The following is an 18,187-nucleotide window of genomic DNA, read 5'->3' as shown; positions in this document are numbered from 1 at the left end:
TGCCTTCCGAAGGAGTGGCTGAAGTGTTTCGACATCACTATACCGGCGTGAAACATATAGAAGCTAAAGCTACTAGATGTTGGTTTGCCGCTGCATCCAGGCAGTGGGGATTTGTAATTATTAAAGGGAACACTCGTCAATCCCCATACTAAAGTAAAGCTCCGCGGTTCCAACATGGCTTACTACGACTATGTCTCCAAAGAGCAACTGGCGGGCTTCGACAAATACAAGGTATGGCTTGAAACCAAACCTCTGTTGTCCTCAGCGTGTGTGTGTGTGTGTGTGTGTGTGTGTGTGTGTGTGTGTGTGTGTGTGTGTGTGTGTGTGTGTGTGTGTGTGTGTGTGTGTGTGTGTGTGTGTGTGTGTGTGTGTGTGTGTGTGTGTGTGTGTGTGTGTGTGTGTGTGTGTGTGTGTGTGTGTGTGTGTGTGTGTGTGTGTGTTGCAGCTAGCTAGCTAGCTGTCACGGTACATAAGACATGAGCTAATGACCACCTCACACCTTTTTTATACGGGCTGGTTGTCAAACGCTGATAAAAACGTATTTATTTCCTGTGTCGTCTCGGCTATCATATGACAATACTACACACTTGAATCAGAGAATGGAGGCTATACTGCCCCACCACCACCAACCCCCCATCGGAAGGATTCATCTTATACATTAGCGAGTAAACACTTACAGATCATCAACGCTGTCTTGATGAGGTCGTTTTGAAGCCCCGTCTATCCCCAGTGGATGTTAATAATAGCGAGCGAATGAAGGCCAATGTTTGTTAGGATTCAGCCATGCCTGATCTGGTGATCATTCAGTCCAACGTGCAGCATCGTTTTTATGTCTTCCTCTCGTTGGAGATGATGATAGTACTGATGATTATCACTAGTTAACCTTTTGACACACCTGGATGGATAAGATAGCCGCGTCATATTTTATCCCCTTCAATGGATCGTATTTACATAAATATATCTATCGATGTATAAATATATGCATATTATTATGCGTTACCGTTCTTGTTACGATGATATCAGTTGTAGTAATTGAGTGTCTAGAAGGCCCAGTTCTGACGGTTGTTAATCGCTAATGTTTAATGGTCATTATGAGGACGGTTCGACTTTGGTGATTGTGAAGTTTAAGGTTAATCGGGGTTGAACTCATAAATAAAGAGTTTGATAATGTTTTTCCATTTCTAGTCTAATGTAACGCAGCTCCCTTCAGCCACATGCCTTTCCAGGTCACATGGCTAGGTTATGTATTTAAAATCTTCTTGGAAAAGCAGTTGCTGTGACTGCCAATGAGGAGGAGTGGGGTGAGAGTGAATGGACAGATTGTGTCACTGGGACTGTAAGTGTCCTTTCAGATGCCATTCTGCCTCATGGTCGCTAGATGCTGTAGTCTTTGCTGTTATATGGAATGCCAATGTGGGGAGAAATAAACCCAGCTTCAATTTGATGCACAGAAACAGAGACATTCCTATTTTTCTTTCTGATGTGGCTGATCCTTTCAATGATTAAAAATGCTCTAAGATAAAGATCTGTTATTTTGGGGAACTATTACCGGTTATTTTGTATAAAAGTGCCCTTTACGTGTAACAGCACAATTGTGTATGGACGTCTAGTGAACATATTTCATTTTGTACCATCTCTTTGCAATCAATCCATTGTTGTCTTAAAATACCATACCAGTGTAATGTCCTTTTTATTGGATCAGATTCTAAGCCAACAAAATGCAAGGCAAAGGGTATGGAGCAGACCTGAATTCACATCCTTGTTGACAGCCACCAAAACAATGTCTATCATGCATCCATGCTTGCAAACGTAATCAACGACAATGTTACAATCGTATGGGCCTTTTTTAACGTCTAAAAACAACCGAGTGGCTCGATACATAACAGAGAACCAGGTGTGCAACCCCAGAACAGCACTAGATAATGAGATCCACCAATTCCATTCCGGGCACCGGCGGCCTGTTTTCGTGACCATAGCACTTCATCAAATGTACCCAAATGTTTTTTGTGTTTCCCCCCCCCTTTAGTACAGCGCAGTCGACTCCAACCCCCTGTCCGTCTACGTCATGCACCCCTTCTGGAACTCTGTCGTCAAGGTAAGGGGTTCGCCTGTACTGTGTGTGTGTGTCTGTGTCTGTGTGTGTGCACACCTGTGTGTGCTTGTGATATGCTAATGAGTGCTGCATCATTAATGAAGCCTCCAGCTGTCCACTAAGATACTGTAACAACAAGGCAGACTTACTCACCTCAACACCCCTTATAGTCTCTTTCCAGCGTTCCTTGTCCCTCGCATTCTTATTTCTTTCTTGCTTCTTTCCTGTATTATAATTCAGTCACTTTCAGTCACCTGTGTAAGATAGCAAATCTGTGTGACCCTCTGTGTATTACACAATTTTGAAGTTGGGCATCATTTAAGCAGGCAATCTTGGGGGTGTGAAATATAGCCCGGCAAATAAGTATCCAAACATCCTATTGCTTTTGTACTTAAAACAAGACCCAAGTATATTTTGAATACTCAGTATTTAGTCTCACAGCATCTCCCTCCCTCACAGGTCTTGCCGACATGGCTGGCTCCAAACCTCATTACCTTCACAGGATTCATGTTCCTGGTTCTTAACTTCCTCATGCTGGCCTTCTACGACTATGACTTCATTGCTTCTGGTGAGTGAGCCCTGCTGTCTCTCTGTTGTGCACTGGTTGACATTAGTCCTGTGTGGTCCTATTGCCTTTGTGCCTCATTGGGACCGTGGTAGTCATAGTTTTTTTTTAATGAATATGTCTTGATGAATAGAGGTGGGTTGTTTAGTGTCAACAATTTTACAAATACACGGACACACATGAAATAATTTAAACAAACATAAGATGTAGCAGCTCTATCGGTGGCTGTGAGTAAATTTTGTCATCTATTCTGTTGGCTCCTCCCTGTGTGGTATTTAAGTGTAACTTCCGCATCTTATGTGGTATTTTTCAAACCTGTGGATCTTGTTATCATCATGTTGTTCAAATACGGATTCTCTCCTTCTGTCGGTCAAATATCTCTCCCACTCACACACTTCCCTATATTGGCCCCCACTGCTTTCCTTATTCAAAGTCGTCTGGTGGGCCGAGACATCACCCCACAGGTCCAATGTGCGAGAGAGCCTGCAAGCGTGTTTACAAGGGCAGGGCAAAGTTCACAGCTAGCTGAAACCAGAGCTTCCTCTGACTGCTCTCCTATGACAGTCAACACATCATGGCAGCACAAACACACACACATGCAAGCGTATGCACGCACGCACATACACGATCTTCTGAGTGTATGAGGGTTTGTGCATGCACACAAACCCTCATACACTCATACACACGAGCGCACCTGCACGTACCCATCTAAGCACAGAAGAACCGTAGTTGTGGTTGATGTAGAATGTAAAGTTGGTTGCAGAGCAATGTATTTCACAGGCTGGCTGTTTCAACCTCACACCCTTTCCAAAAGTATTCTAACATCCTTGTTTTTGTGTGCATGCGTGTGTCTTTGGGTGTGTGTCTGCGTGTTTGTGTGGCCATCTCTCAGCTCACGAACACGTCCACGTGCCCAGCTGGGTGTGGTTTGCTGCCGGTCTCTTCAACTTCTTGGCCTACACACTTGGTGAGTCTAAATCCCATGGGGAAGTTACTTGCTGCATCTTGTTCAGGCAATGTATGTGTTACGTTTCCTCAAGGACAAATCCACTTCAGCATAAAGCTGATGTTGCATCCCTGTGTTTTATTTTATGTTATTGTATTGTTGTTTTATTTTTATTTTTTCCTTTAAAGCTTTCCTATAATTTGTTGGCCCAAAGAAAGAACAAAGCAATTTTGTTAACGTCAGTAGAAAAGTGGCCCAGATTGAAGGCTACACAAAAGATTGCATATCAAACAAAATCCACATTTTGGCCTCTGCAATTTCCTAATCGTGAAAGTCACTTCAACGAAAATGACAAACAATTACAGCTCAGTAATTGCTTTGTTATTATTCTATTTATATATTATACTGTTGCCGACACAGCATACGATTTGAATTGATAATCTTGTCAACCACAATGAATAATAGCAATCACAATGGCAGGCAACATCATCGCAATCATTCTTGAGTCTTAATCATGTCACATTCTTGAGTCTTAATCCAGTCACATTTCGTGCTGCACGTTGTGTACTTGGGGAAATCTAACAAAGCCATGGAAGTGGCCGAACACATTGGAAACGGTACATTCTTCAAACCCAGTAGTGTAATCCTTGATTTACAGTGCATGTCAACGTGACTTTCCATCCCTCCAGTCACAAAGTGCCCTGCTGTGTGGCTGGCCTGGTTTTCAGGCTGAACAAACAGGCCCCTCAACTCTAACCCCCCCCCCTGCCCCCCCCCATTGTCAGTTACACCTGCTGTTTACACTCCAACCACCTTGATTACAATCGTGTGTGTGTGTGTGTGTGTGTGTGTGTGTGTGTGTGGGCATAAAACACACACACAGTATCCCATTATACAGCATCAACTGAAACAGTGTTCCAAAACACATCCGCTAGGGATGGTTTGAACCAATTATTGCAGTGTTCTTGATTGCAATCTCAACATGACTGTCCTAATAAATGTCTCCCAAGTTAATATTAGAAGCGTTTTTCTTTTCTTTTCTTTTTTACGCAGGCAGTCTTTTCCTGTGTGGTTTAGGATTAGCCATGCCCTTGACAAATTGCTTTTGATTCAGTGCATCCGCCTTGCCATCTGAAGGGGCACGGAAGTCATTCACCACAGAGAAGACTGTGTTTCTCTTCCTTCGCTTGCCTGGAGTATCAATATCTCATGTCACATGTCTGCCTGGAACCACTCTGGCAAACACATTTTCGCTAGTAGTTTCTGGTCATTTCTCTGTGAAAGGTTTTGGTTGCTTTGTATTAATTCATTGCTGTGAATAGGTCAGGAGGAATCAGTTAAAAGTGTAACATAGCAATACATTTTCAACACTTTGCACACGTTTTTCACTGCACTTCGAAAATATGTCTGCCTCTCGTTTTCTTAATATACACTCCAAACATGCAAGTAACGTTTCGGTCAGAATAATCCATTTATAACACGCTGGAACGTTATCAGTGTTTCCTGTGAGGGCGCCCACATAGACTGCTGCCAGTTCACGAGTTGCCTGTCGACATCCATGACTCACTGTGTTGGCATACAGCTGAGTGTTTATCCGTCCACCCCCTCAGACGGCGTGGATGGCAAGCAGGCGCGCCGCACCAACTCCTCCACGCCCCTAGGGGAGCTGTTCGACCACGGCCTGGACAGCTGGGCCTGCATCTTCTTCGTGACCACCGTGTACTCCATCTTCGGCCGCGGCGAGACGGGCGTGAGCGTCGCCACGCTCTACTACATCCTGTGGGTGGTGCTGTTCTCCTTCATCCTCTCCCACTGGGAGAAGTACAACACGGGCATCCTGTTCCTGCCCTGGGGCTACGACGCCAGCCAAGTGGTGAGTGGCTCCGGCCCCGGGGGGGTAACCGGCGTCCACCGCCTGTTAGGGGGGGGGGGGGGGGGCGGTGCACCAGGTTGGAGGGTGGTGGGGGTGAACGATTATTCAAATTCAAAACCACATCGCGATTTGCAAATCGCAGCGGCTTTGATCAAAAATAAATAAAAAGTTCACTAAAGATGTTATGTCAATTCATGCATCAATTCATCTCAACACATAGTGGCCTAAAGGAAAGTACAGTTTATATGTTGACGGCTTCCAATGTTGTGTTGGTCATACTGTGTAATGATTTATTGCTTGTTTTGTGAATAATACAGGACATAAAGAACTTTACAAAGAAAAATCGCATACTAAATCGCAATGGCAATATTGGTCGAAATAATCGCAATGAGATTATTTCCCCAAATCGTCCCCAAATGCATTTGTACATGTTGGTCAATAATGGTGGTAATACTGAAAGGTGCTATTCGAGTGCTAAATCACTACTGAATAGTACTTACTTATAAGCGCTTGGCACCTTCATCAAACGGACTAACATTGAGTACCGATGTAGGCCATTGATTCAGGCAGTAGGGATTAGGCATCTTCATCATGGTTAGGGATCGAACCCAGGTCCTACCTGTTGGTTAGTGCAAAAGTCACTAGCCCCTACACCGTCATGCTACACTCCATGTACATGAAGAGATGTATATCTGGAAATAAGATGTAGATAAAAGTTAAAACACACAGCTTGGAGCCGGGACTTTACCTGGTCTAATATGCCCTAGCATTCTACATCCGATTGCTTGGTTAATGTTTTCTGACTAAATATTTGCTCTCCCTGCGTCTTGCCAGACCATCTCCATCGTCTACATCGTCACCGCCGTGGTCGGCGTGGAAACGTGGTACAAGCCAATACTGTGGCACTTCCACTACAGGGACATGTTCTCCATCATGATCGTAGGTGAGAGGCCATTGGTCACTTTGCACTGCCTGTCATCGCCTTGAGAGAGAGGGAGGGCTCCTATTGGACCAGGGCTGGTATTGATTCCACTTTGGGAGGAGCGTGCTGTTTCTGACTCGTGGTTCTTTTGTTTGTTTTTCAGCCTGTTCCTTCACTGTGACCCTGCCCATGAGCCTGTACAACGTTCTAAAGTAGGTATAGGCGGGGAATCCTTTCATGAATTGGAAAATGTATCAAGTATTTATAATAAGATTTAGTTCATGGGGTTCGTATCAAATCAAATACCAAAGTGTTACTTAAGGTGACCTGTTACTTTTCCAAACTACGACATGCTGTCCGAGAGTATTGCATTGTTGTGGATACATTTTTAATGAGTGACATCTGGCTTTGCATTTTATTAAAGAGGAACGGTCAATTCCAGCCGTTGCCTCATCTAAGAGGATTACTCCCTGCTAGTGTGAATCGCGGCCTGCAGACTTCGCTCCTGTTCCCATCGAAAGGCGCAGCAGGGTAGTTGGGTTATTCAAAGGTCACCGATGGAGAACACCACTCCTTAACCAATCATTCACTTTGTTGTGGACACCCAGTGGATGTTGCCCACCGCCATGTTAATTCATCTTTACTCATCACACTCGTGAAGCGACTCTCTTCAGAGTATAGGGAAACGCCCGGTTGACGGTGTGCCCCTTAAACCCCCTTTGTTCACAGGGCCCACCGCAACAACACGCTGAAGCACAGCAACCTGTACGAGGCCTTCCTGCCCTTCCTCTCCCCCGTGCTGCTGTTTGTCCTCTCCACCGTCTGGGTGGTGTTCTCCCCCTCCCAGATCCTGGAGCTGCAGCCCCGCGTCTACTACCTCATGGTGGGGACGGCCTTCGCCAACGTCACCGTGAGTCTCCCGTCCCCGACACCACCCGGAACGTGTGTGTGTGTGTGTGTGTGTGTGTGTGTGTGTGTGTGTGTGTGTGTGTGTGTGTGTGTGTGTGTGTGTGTGTGTGTGTGTGTGTGTGTGTGTGTGTGTGTGTGTGTGTGTGTGTGTGATCTAGAAAGGGAGAGCGGGGGAGAGACCGCTTATATAATTTCATTAAAGAATGTGCCAAATAAGTCGTCTATGCTTCTTTTATCCAGTCTCTCTACGGCTCCCTCTGTCTCTCTTTACCTCCCTCTACATTGCTCTCTCCACCTCTCTACCTCTCTCTACACCTGTGTGTGTTTAAACCATTGATTACCGCCCCCACCCCTTTAATCCCCCTCCACCTCTTGATCCCGCCCCCTCCCTCGTTTCCTGCAGTGTAAGCTGATCGTGTGTCAGATGAGCAACACGAGGTGCCACGCCCTCTGCTGGCTGCTGCTGCCCATGACGGGGGTGGTGGGGCTGGCCGTCACCGGGACGGTGACCGACGAGACCATGCTGCTGTACTGCTGGACGGCCGTGGTCATCCTGGCACACATACACTACGGCGTGTCGGTGGTGAGGACCCCAGCGAGAAAACACGCACACGCGAGAATTTTCCCTTTTTTTATCTTGGAATCTAGTCCATAAATTCACTGAATTGGTGAATTTAACCAAGTCAGAGAATATGTTCCTACTCTGGAACACTTGTAGTATACCTGTGGTTCCTACGGGTTCCTACCTGTAGTTCCTAACTGTAGACTACATTTAAAATGAACATTTCGGGCATTCAGCAGACGCTTTTAATTTTGTCAGAAGAAAGTGACAATATATCGCTGTCGGAACAGTAAGGATGTTCCCACAAGTGCCAAGCACTAACAATTTCTAGGTGAACTCATTCCCTGTATACAACAAAGATAGCTAGGATAAGATGCCACACATTGCTAAGTACCATTGTGCCAGGATAAGTGCCAGGACGTACAAGTGCCAGGACGTACAACTTGCATTAAGTGCGCAAGCATTTATTACATGACTGCATTCCTGACATCGGCAGGGAGCTCGTTCCACCATTGAGACGCCAAAACAGAGAAGAGTTGTGACTTTGTTGTTCGTTTATGGACGATGGGGAACGATGCTTTTGTATTGGATTATTTCCGACTTAAATTGAGCAAGTTGTTAAAGAACTCTCTTTCGGTGATGGTTATTAACTCTATTTTTATCTCTTTTTTTTTTCCCTAGGTCAACCAGCTGAGTGACCACTTCAACATCTTCGCCTTCTCGTTGAAAAAGCCCAACAGCGACTGACAGGAGGAGGAGCGAATCGGCCTGAAGGAAGCAGAGGTCTAAGTTCCTCTTCTCAGTGACGAAAACCGACACTTCACTCTCTTTATCACCACAGAAAACACATCCTACCCTCTCCTCTAGCCACAAGGACTACCCTGCAAGTGGAGCGAACTGGGCCCCAGTCTCCTCCCCCTTCTCTCCCCTCTCCCCCAGCCATTAACCCCCGCCCCCAATCCCAATACTGAGAACAGTTCTAACCAATCGGGCACCGGGGCGAGGAGCTCTGCCCTGATGTCATTGGTGAAGTATTGGCTAGATTGGACGAGGGCAATGAGGTGCACTTGTTTCCTACGGAAATGTGCTTCAGTCGTAAGGACGGAAGCCCTGACCAGACACAACACATAGATGCACACACGCTACCACACCCACCGACCCACCCCACTCACACACGCTCTGCATCCATAACTTAAAACATTCAAAGCATATATTGCGATCCGCCTCTGTGCAGATTGTCCTTTTTATTTTCCGAAAGCCCACACGCAGCGCACATTCAAAGGCACGCAGAAGGAATACCAGTATATTGTCCGACATTGGAACCCACTTTAGTATTACGAATGTATATGATCGCCTTTTTCGTCGAAACGCCATTTCAGTTTATTTTCGTTTCGCCGAAGGGCGCCGTTTCAGCCCTCTTAATTCATCGCCGGACATATAGATGTGGATCGAGCAGCTTAAAAAGGACACGGCGGGCCTTAAATTACAATGTTCCACAGACTGCCAGCGTCCATAATGACGCGGCGCTAATGAACGAACCGCGTTTTGCTCCCGCTCAGAAGTATTTGCTGTCATGCGTTCATGACCGCTCCCCCCCCCCTGCGTTGCTATGGGTTCTCTCTCTAGTTTAATTTGATGGCCCAATTAAAAATGAGTTGCAGAGCTGTTTACTTTGGCACGGCCAATCCAAGCTTACCATTCATTTAGACCTATTTATTTGTTTATTTTTACCTGAAACATCGGCTGTACCAAATACACAAATTTGTATTTACATCTCATTGGTATATATGTGTGTATGTGTGTACTTGTATGTATGTTTGTATACATACGCACATACCCATAACTGACTCGCTGTTGTTTGGCACAGGAGTTGGGGGGACTTTTAAAAATATATATTTAATTTATTATAAAAATATGATTTGATTCTTTGGTCTTGTGTCGAGAAGCAAGAAGACGGCTCTGTAACTCTGCTACTAGCGTGCGGTTGGATACATATAGTTCATGGCACTACCAGGTGATCTATCTGTGTTTTTTGTTGCCCGGCTGGCAGTTTGTCGTCCCATTGTGGATGTAGGTGATATTCGGCCATGCCTTGTCCTTTAAAATAAAGAAGAATAAAAGTCATCTTTTTATAAACATCTAATCTACGAAGCGAGAATCTTTCAAAACGGTTGTATCTAGCAAATATTAAACAATATAAATGTATATCTCTATGCCATTATATAAAATGTTGGGGCGTTCCTTATTTTTCAAAACGAAAGAAATCCAGAAAATGTTTAGGAAGAAATTTAATGAGTTATAGGACCACTGTATAAATATTATAGGATTAATTTTAGGTTAAGGCAAGTTTTTACAGCTTGTCGGTACAAAGTATGCAGTTTGTGAAGATGAGTTAGCCATATGCTAAAAAAAGCTAATTGGGGGGGGGGGGGAGGGGGGCAGAAAGAACCAGGGAATCCGTTTTTGACTCAATTTTACTTTTGATTCGTTCTAATTTAACTATCATTTTAACCCCACTAATTCTTTGATCATCTTGATCTACATTCCCCCTCCCTTCCCTTTTCTGAGGTGTCGTGTCAAACCACGCCGGTTCGTAATTGTTTCTCTGTCGATTTTTGTTTTAATTTGATATACTTTGGGGGGGGGGGTAGGATGATTATAGTCGGGGTGTGTGTGTGTGGTGTTGCAGCACAAGCGCTTGAAATGAAGAGTGTGTTCTAAAGCCCTACCGTGGAGCGGACCCACTCTGAGGGAACAAGCGGTCCCCGTTGACCGTGCAAGCACCACACCACCACCGCCAGGCACTAGATATGGAATACGTAGATACAGAATACATAGATATACAGACTCACAACCTGCTCTTGGGTACGATATATATAGATATATATAGATAGATATATATATAGCTTTGGAAAGCAAACGGTTTGTCTTACAGCTTCACTGTGATTGGTACATTTCTCTGTTGCCAACGGATCATTTTGTTGCCGTGATCATACTAGCCCTTCCTCTCCCCCCCCCCCCCCTCCATGTTTCTATGGAAATAGGGAATGGTCATTCGCTTGACAAGGCTTAAGGAATTTCTGTTTCCTCTGCCCCGAGGGGGTTGGCGTTAGATTTGGGAATGCTCGTTTTTGCCCCTTGGCTGCAGAGTGTGCGAGGTACAGAATCACTGCTCAGATGGACGGGATCCCGTCTCAGGCAGATGGAAACGTGGAAGCCGCTTTCACACAGTATTCTACATCCAAGCTCGGTCCGAAACAGGACTTTTTTTTGTTCTTTGTTTTAACACAAGTGCAAGGAGGCTTCGTGAAAGATATTCGGTACCTTAACGTGGATGACATAATCTTTTTCTGTCAATGTTATTTTTTTCATTGTCATCAGAGATTGCCTGTAGCGATCTCTACCCTTGCCTTTGGAATGAAATAAGACACTTCTAACCCCCAATTAACATAGTAAACCCCTTCCAAGAGGTCCAGATTTTGTCCATAATACTACTGATTTTTATCTGTAGTATTTTATTTTTTGTATTTTAGTGACCCAGAGCACTTCTCCGTACCCTCGGATACCTCCGTAAAATGAATAGCAAACCCGGGCCTGGCCACATTTGGGACGCAGGCTCCACGCTTAGGAATGATCTCCGGCCCAGTACCCCACGGGCTGCTTAACCCTTCCATCTCTCGAACCTTCCACGCACCAAGCTCCGCCTTTTTACAGGAACTCTTCTTTTCTATGAAACTCTACTTCCTCTTGAGTTGAGACCATGGGAGTAGCTTGTTAGCAGTCCGATACAAACAACAGAACTATGACTGAGTTTTTGACACCCAAATTTTTTTTTGTCGTTTGTGTTTAGGTTTTTAAGTTTTTGTTTTTTTTGGTGGTGGGAGTCCGCACTGCTTTTGGAGTCTGAGGATATGTGTACGCATGTCTTTGTATGTATGTACGTTTGTGTGTGTGTGTGTGTGTGTGTGCGTGTGCGTGTGTGTGTCTGTACATACGGATATCAGTGTAAATACCTATATTCATTTTTATTCACATTTTTAATATTAACTCTTGAGTGAGATTGTAACCGAGAGAGCGTCCTTTGGCGTTGGGAGATGTGACTGGTTGCCGTGGTGACTGGTTGCCGTGGTGACCGGGGCGTGGGAGGGGGGGGGGGGAGATGCCAATCAGTATCTTTTGTCATCTCGATATCCGGTTTAATAAACGTGGTCAAAATGAATGTTTGGGAGACAGCTCTGAATTCTTAGAAACAAATGATGTAAAGATGATGGTGATGAGACTGAAATGGTTTCTTCTACCCTGCCAGATGTTGTCTGAATTTGGTTGATTTTTGTTTAACCTCACCCCCCCCCCCCCCCCCCACCAAGTTTCTATGTAGTCACATAGTTGTCATGTGACAGGAAGTTGAATAGTTGTGCCGCATCACACAGAAAGTTGTACAAAGAGAAATTGTGAACTTATTGCACCGTTTATTGTACAATTTACAAACTGTATGGGAAAAAAAAGAATTACACTTGACATTTATTTACGTTTTAATTGACAGTTAATTCAAAATTTGTGTTGGTTTAACCACTATTAAATATCTTCCTGAGATGTTGTTGTTTTTTCCTGTTGACTGAATTCAAACCTAAATAAAAAATACCGTTCCTTTAATATTCATGATCTGTTAGCAGAGGGTCCGGGACATTAATTACCTCATATTTTAGTCAATATACAGCAGTAGAGGATCAGAGGTTATCATGTCCCAATCATAAATAAATGAATGTCAATTCATGGCTAGGAGCGCTAGCACCCTTTACTGCCAGCTGATGGCGCTGTTTTATCAATATTGTCGCTTAAATAACGTGACCGTATATTTGGAAGGTTCAGAGTGTCCAATAGATGTCGTGCACGGCCCTTGTAAAACCACGTTACATTGTGATGGTATCCAACCACTTGTCCTCAACCAGGAGTTAGCTGAACAACGGAAATCAAAGGATGTAGGATTTTAATTTTGTAAATTATAAAAATTTACAAAATTACCTCAACCTAACAGTCCCTACAAAGTAAAGTCACCGTTGCGTCGAAACGTTTGTTTTTGTGGATTCAAAACCTTCAAAATGACAATTCACGCTTTGAGTCACACATCATTTTATCTCTTTGGGCCATCTTCTCGTCTGCGACCGTAAGGGGTTAAACCCCCACGGTGTCCGGGGGTTAAGGTGACACAGTGCCCCTCTGGTTTAGGGTGTTCTTTTAGCGAATGAACTGGTGTTGATTCTTCCAGTGACAGTTAATCAGAGGTGCTGCTATCAATTAAACAGTGTCCGCCGCTCGAGTTGCAGCCCGCGCGTCCCGGGACATTTTGGGCACCGCTGACCTGTCACTCAGGCCAGCGCGCTTGGCCGTGACAGGCGGCGGACGTCGCGAGTCTCCCGGACTCGCTCCCCGCTGCGGCCGTCTCAATAATGGATGACGCTCGTTTAGTAACGCGACACGTAACGCTGGAACACAGGACTGCCCAGGGTGATGTGTACACACACACACACACACACACACACAGTATGACAGACAAAGACACCGAAGACTGTTAAACCCCTAATAGCGTAACACCATCCGGTTGGTACCCCATGTCGCCCCGACCCCTCTGACCCAAAGATGGCCTACCTTCATGGAATATCCACATTGATAACCGCCATTGAACAGAGGTGCTTGTTCTGCGCGTTTGTGTTTCTTTGTGTGAAAGTCTATGATGGAGTACATGGAAATTGCGTTCAACACATATTTCTATAAATCATTGTTTTCTAATCAAAGCGCCATTTTAAATCTTTTCCTGGGCCAAGGATATCTGACCCGGGTGTTTTTGTGCACAAAGTAGCGACCATCGCTTTTCTCTCAACTTGACACTTTAATCCGCCTCATTTGTAACTCTGTAATAACAGGTCCAGACGTGCCCGCCGGCATTCCCTAATCCTCAACGTGACCCAGAGAACACGGGGATGACCAATTTCCACTCTCTGCTGGGCTAATCAATGACCGCAAACACGCTGTCTCTATAGCTGCCTGCCTAACAGGCCGCCTCAGCCTCTGCAACTTTAATGCAAGCGTTGGCGTGGAAGAAAGACACCATGTTGGCGTGTGATGGTTCACGTACAAAAAAAGATTGGCCCAAAGTGAGATAGGCTGACCGCGGTCGAGGTTGATCTTTTGTTTTCCTCGTATCCAGTGTCTTAAGGTCACCACATGATGAGTTTTCAGCGTCAGTGGTGGTTGTTGTTGTTGTTTTCCTACGGAGTTGAACGTCGAGGCCTGGATGTGGCAGACCGTTCAGGATTTTTCAACACCTTGACGCCCCAATATCATCCCACTGCATACGCAAATGGGCGTTCTCGTGTGGTGGGGGTTCCCGTTTACGCAGACTGGAACGCCCCCTTCTTATTCTTCGTCGCCTTTCTCGCTGAACTGTATTAAAATGTCAAAGTGTACTACTTCGAAACCATGTAAATAGTGTTGTAAATAAACTTCGAAAGCTTTTTGAATCTTATTTGGAAAATAACTTCACATGGTGTGTCTTTTTACAATTTATTCATTACCAGCATTCGTAGTGTTGATGAGCAGTGAAATAGTCCGCTATTAGACGTTGACGTCGCTTAGCAACCGAAGACGCTGGGGTTGACAAGTTACCGGACTACTACCCATGCAAGTGAACGGAGCACGGCATTGAGAAGACCCGTGTAATAAAGGCCTATAAAATGTCTGTTTATGGCATAGATTTCTCCTCAAATTAGGCCAATAAAGCAATAAAAAAAATAAAAAAATAAAAAAAACACAAACGCTCGATCAAAAGCCCGACCTGACAATCAAAACCCTCATTGTTTAACATGAATTGGCTAAACAAATGACCACTCTAGCATATTTAAACACAATTCAAATTGTGCAGAGAATTATTTCCATTGGTCATTCTCAGTGGCGGCTGGAGATCAAACATGTTGGTTGGGCACAGTAATAGACAGGGGGTCTGAGGTTCTCCCCCCCCCCCCCCATAATTTTTTCGGAATTTAATAATAGAAAAAAAACATAACATGTCGTTTTTTTTTGTTCGCCATTAAAAAAGAAAAAGGGGTAACACTGTCGTTTTTTATTGGTCGTCATGAACAAAAAAAACAAGGGGTAACAATGTTGTTTTTTATTAGTCGTCATGAAAAAAAACATAAGGGATAACACTGTCGTTTTTTATTGGTCGCCATGAAAAAAAACATAAGGGGTAACACTGTAGTTTTTTATTGGTTGTCAAGAAAAAAAACATAAGGGGTAACACTGTCGTTTTTTATTGGTCGTCATGAAAAAAAACACAAGGGGTAACACTGTTGTTTTTTATTAGTCGTCATGAAAAAAACATAATAATAAAAAAAAACATTTTTTTATTATTGTTTTTTATTACTGTTGTTTTTTATTGGTCGTCATGAAAAAAAACATAAATGGTAACACTGTTGTCTTCGTCAAATAAAATATAAGGGGTAACAGTGTTGTTTTTTATTAGTCGTCATGAAAAAAACATAAGGGGTAGCACTGATGTTTTTTATTGGTCGTCATGAAAAAAAAAATAAGGGGTAACACTGTCGTTTTTTATTGGTCGTCATGAAAAAAAACATAAGGGGTAACACTGTAGTTTTTTATTGGTCGTCAAGAAAAAAAACATAAGGGGTAACACTGTCGTTTTTTATTGGTCGTCATGAAAAAAAACACATGGGGTAACACTGTTGTTTTTTATTGGTCGTCATGAAAAAAAAAGTATGAGGGGTAAAACTGTTGTTTTTCATCAGTCATCATGGGAAAATAACATAAGGGGTAACACTGTAGTTTTTATATCATAGTCATATATAACCTCAGACATAATTAAATTACAAATCTCAGTGGGAAGTGGAGAGTGCTGTGTGCTAACCGGGGTTCATGTCCGGGTGATGTACTCTGTTGGACGACTTTTATTTCTATTTCATGCAAATTATAAAGTCAAGTATAACCATTGTGATGACTTTATTCGGTGTCTTGATGGTGCATCAATAAGTTCGGAGGTTAATACTCTAAACAGCTCAGGTTCGGATCCCCGCAAAAATGTTGACAGGGGTACCACTGTTGTCATTTATTGGTCGTCATGAAAAAAAACATAAGGGGTAACACTGTTGTTTTTTATTGGTCACCATGAAAAAAACCATAAGGGGTAACACTGTTGTTTTTTATTGGTCGTCATGAAAAAAACATAAGGGGTAACGCTGTCGCTTTTTTATTGGTCGTCGTGAAAAAAACACAAGGGGTAACACTGCTGTTTTTTATTGGTCGTCATGAAAAAAAACATAAGGGGTAACACTGTAGTTTTTTATTGGTAGTCATGAAAAAAAACATAAGGGGTAACACTGTTGTTTTTTAATTGATCGTCATGAAAAAAAAAAAGGGGTAACACTGTTGTTTTTTATTAGTCGTCATGAAAAAAACATAAGGGGTAACACTGTTGTTTTTTATTGGTTGTCATGAAAAAAAACATGAGGGGTGACACTGTCGTTTTTCTTTGGTTGTCATGAAAAAAACCATAAGGGGTAGCACTGATGTTTTTTATTGGTCGTCATGAAAAAAAACATAAGGGGTAACACTGTCGTTTTTTATTGGTCGTCATGAAAAAAAACATAAGGGGTAACACTGTAGTTTTTTATTGGTCGTCAAGAAAAAAAACATAAGGGGTAACACTGTCGTTTTTTATTGGTCGTCATGAAAAAAAACACATGGGGTAACACTGTTGTTTTTTATTGGTCGTCATGAAAAAAAAAGTATGAGGGGTAAAACTGTTGTTTTTCATCAGTCATCATGGGAAAATAACATAAGGGGTAACACTGTAGTTTTTATATCATAGTCATATATAACCTCAGACATTATTAAATTACAAATCTCAGTGGGAAGTGGAGAGTACTGTGAGCTAACCCCCTGGAGACCGGGGTTCAAGTCCGGGTGATGTACTCTGTTGGACGACTCATATTTCTATTTCATGCAAATTATAAAGTCAAGTATAACCATTGTGATGACTTTATTCGGTGTCTTGATGGTGCATCTATAAGTTCGGAGGTTAATACTCTAAACAGCTCAGGTTCGGTTCCCCGCAAGAACGTTGACAGGGATACTACTGTTGTAATTTATTGGTCGTCATGAAAAAAAACATAAGGGGTAACACTGTTGTTTTTTATTGGTCACCATGAAAAAAAACATAAGGGGTAACACTGTTGTTTTTTATTGGTCGTCATGAAAAAAACATAAGGGGTAACGCTGTCGCTTTTTTATTGGTCGTCGTGAAAAAAACACAAGGGGTAACACTACTGTTTTTTATTGGTCGTCATGAAAAAAAACATAAGGGGTAACACTGTAGTTTTTTATTGGTAGTCATGAAAAAAAACATAAGGGGTAACACTGTTGTTTTTTAATTGATCGTCATGAAAAAAAAAAAAAGGGGTAACACTGTTGTTTTTTATTAGTCGTCATGAAAAAAACATAAGGGGTAACACTGTTGTTTTTTATTGGTTGCCATGAAAAAAAACATGAGGGGTGACACTGTCGTTTTTCTTTGGTCGTCATGAAAAAAAACATAAGGGGTAACACTGTCGTTTTTTATTGGTCGCCATGAAAAAAAAAAAAAGAGGTAACACTGTCGTTTTTTATTGGTTGTCATGAAAGAAAACACAAGAGGTAACACTGTTGTTTTTTATTAGTCGTCATGAAAAAAACCATAAGGGGTAGCACTGATGTTTTTTATTGGTCGTCATGAAAAAAAACATAAGGGGTAACACTGTAGTTTTTTATTGGTCGTCATGAAAAAAAACATAAGGGGTAACACTGTAGTTTTTTATTGGTCGTCAAGAAAAAAAACATAAGGGGTAACACTGTCGTTTTTTATTGGTCGTCATGAAAAAAAACACATGGGGTAACACTGTTGTTTTTTATTGGTCGTCATGAAAAAAAAAGTATGAGGGGTAAAACTGTTGTTTTTCATCAGTCATCATGGGAAAATAACATAAGGGGTAACACTGTAGTTTTTATATCATAGTCATATTTAAATGAAAAAAAACATAAGGGGTAACACTGTTGTTTTTTATTGGTCACCATGAAAAAAAACATAAGGGGTAACACTGTCGCTTTTTTATTGGTCGTCATGAAAAAAAAAGTGAGGGGTAAAACTGTTGTTTTTCATCAGTCATCATGGGAAAATAACATAAGGGGTATCACTGTAGTTTTTATCAAATGAAACGTAAAGAGTAAAACTGTTGTTCTTTATCTGTCGTCATGAAAAACCCATAAGGGG

At 42.8% G+C, this 18,187-nt stretch overlaps 1 protein-coding gene across 1 annotated transcript; it reads left to right on the top strand.

The window, feature by feature from the left end:
- The first annotated feature begins 13 nt into the window (after positions 1–13).
- On the top strand, positions 14–13,212 carry selenoi (selenoprotein I). The gene is made up of 10 exons (XM_056580932.1): positions 14–231; positions 2,027–2,095; positions 2,552–2,660; positions 3,550–3,624; positions 5,214–5,476; positions 6,311–6,419; positions 6,562–6,610; positions 7,128–7,308; positions 7,711–7,890; positions 8,551–13,212. The coding sequence occupies exons 1-10, from the start codon at positions 175–177 to the stop codon at positions 8,656–8,658; spliced, it is 1,200 nt and encodes a 399-aa protein (XP_056436907.1). The 5' UTR covers positions 14–174; the 3' UTR covers positions 8,659–13,212.
- The last annotated feature ends 4,975 nt before the right edge of the window (positions 13,213–18,187 follow it).

This window comes from Gadus chalcogrammus, chromosome 21, assembly GCF_026213295.1.
Source record: "Gadus chalcogrammus isolate NIFS_2021 chromosome 21, NIFS_Gcha_1.0, whole genome shotgun sequence".
Classification (NCBI taxonomy): domain Eukaryota; kingdom Metazoa; phylum Chordata; class Actinopteri; order Gadiformes; family Gadidae; genus Gadus; species Gadus chalcogrammus.
Note: the sequence above shows the minus strand (reverse complement) of the source record. Positions and strands in the feature narration are given on the sequence as shown.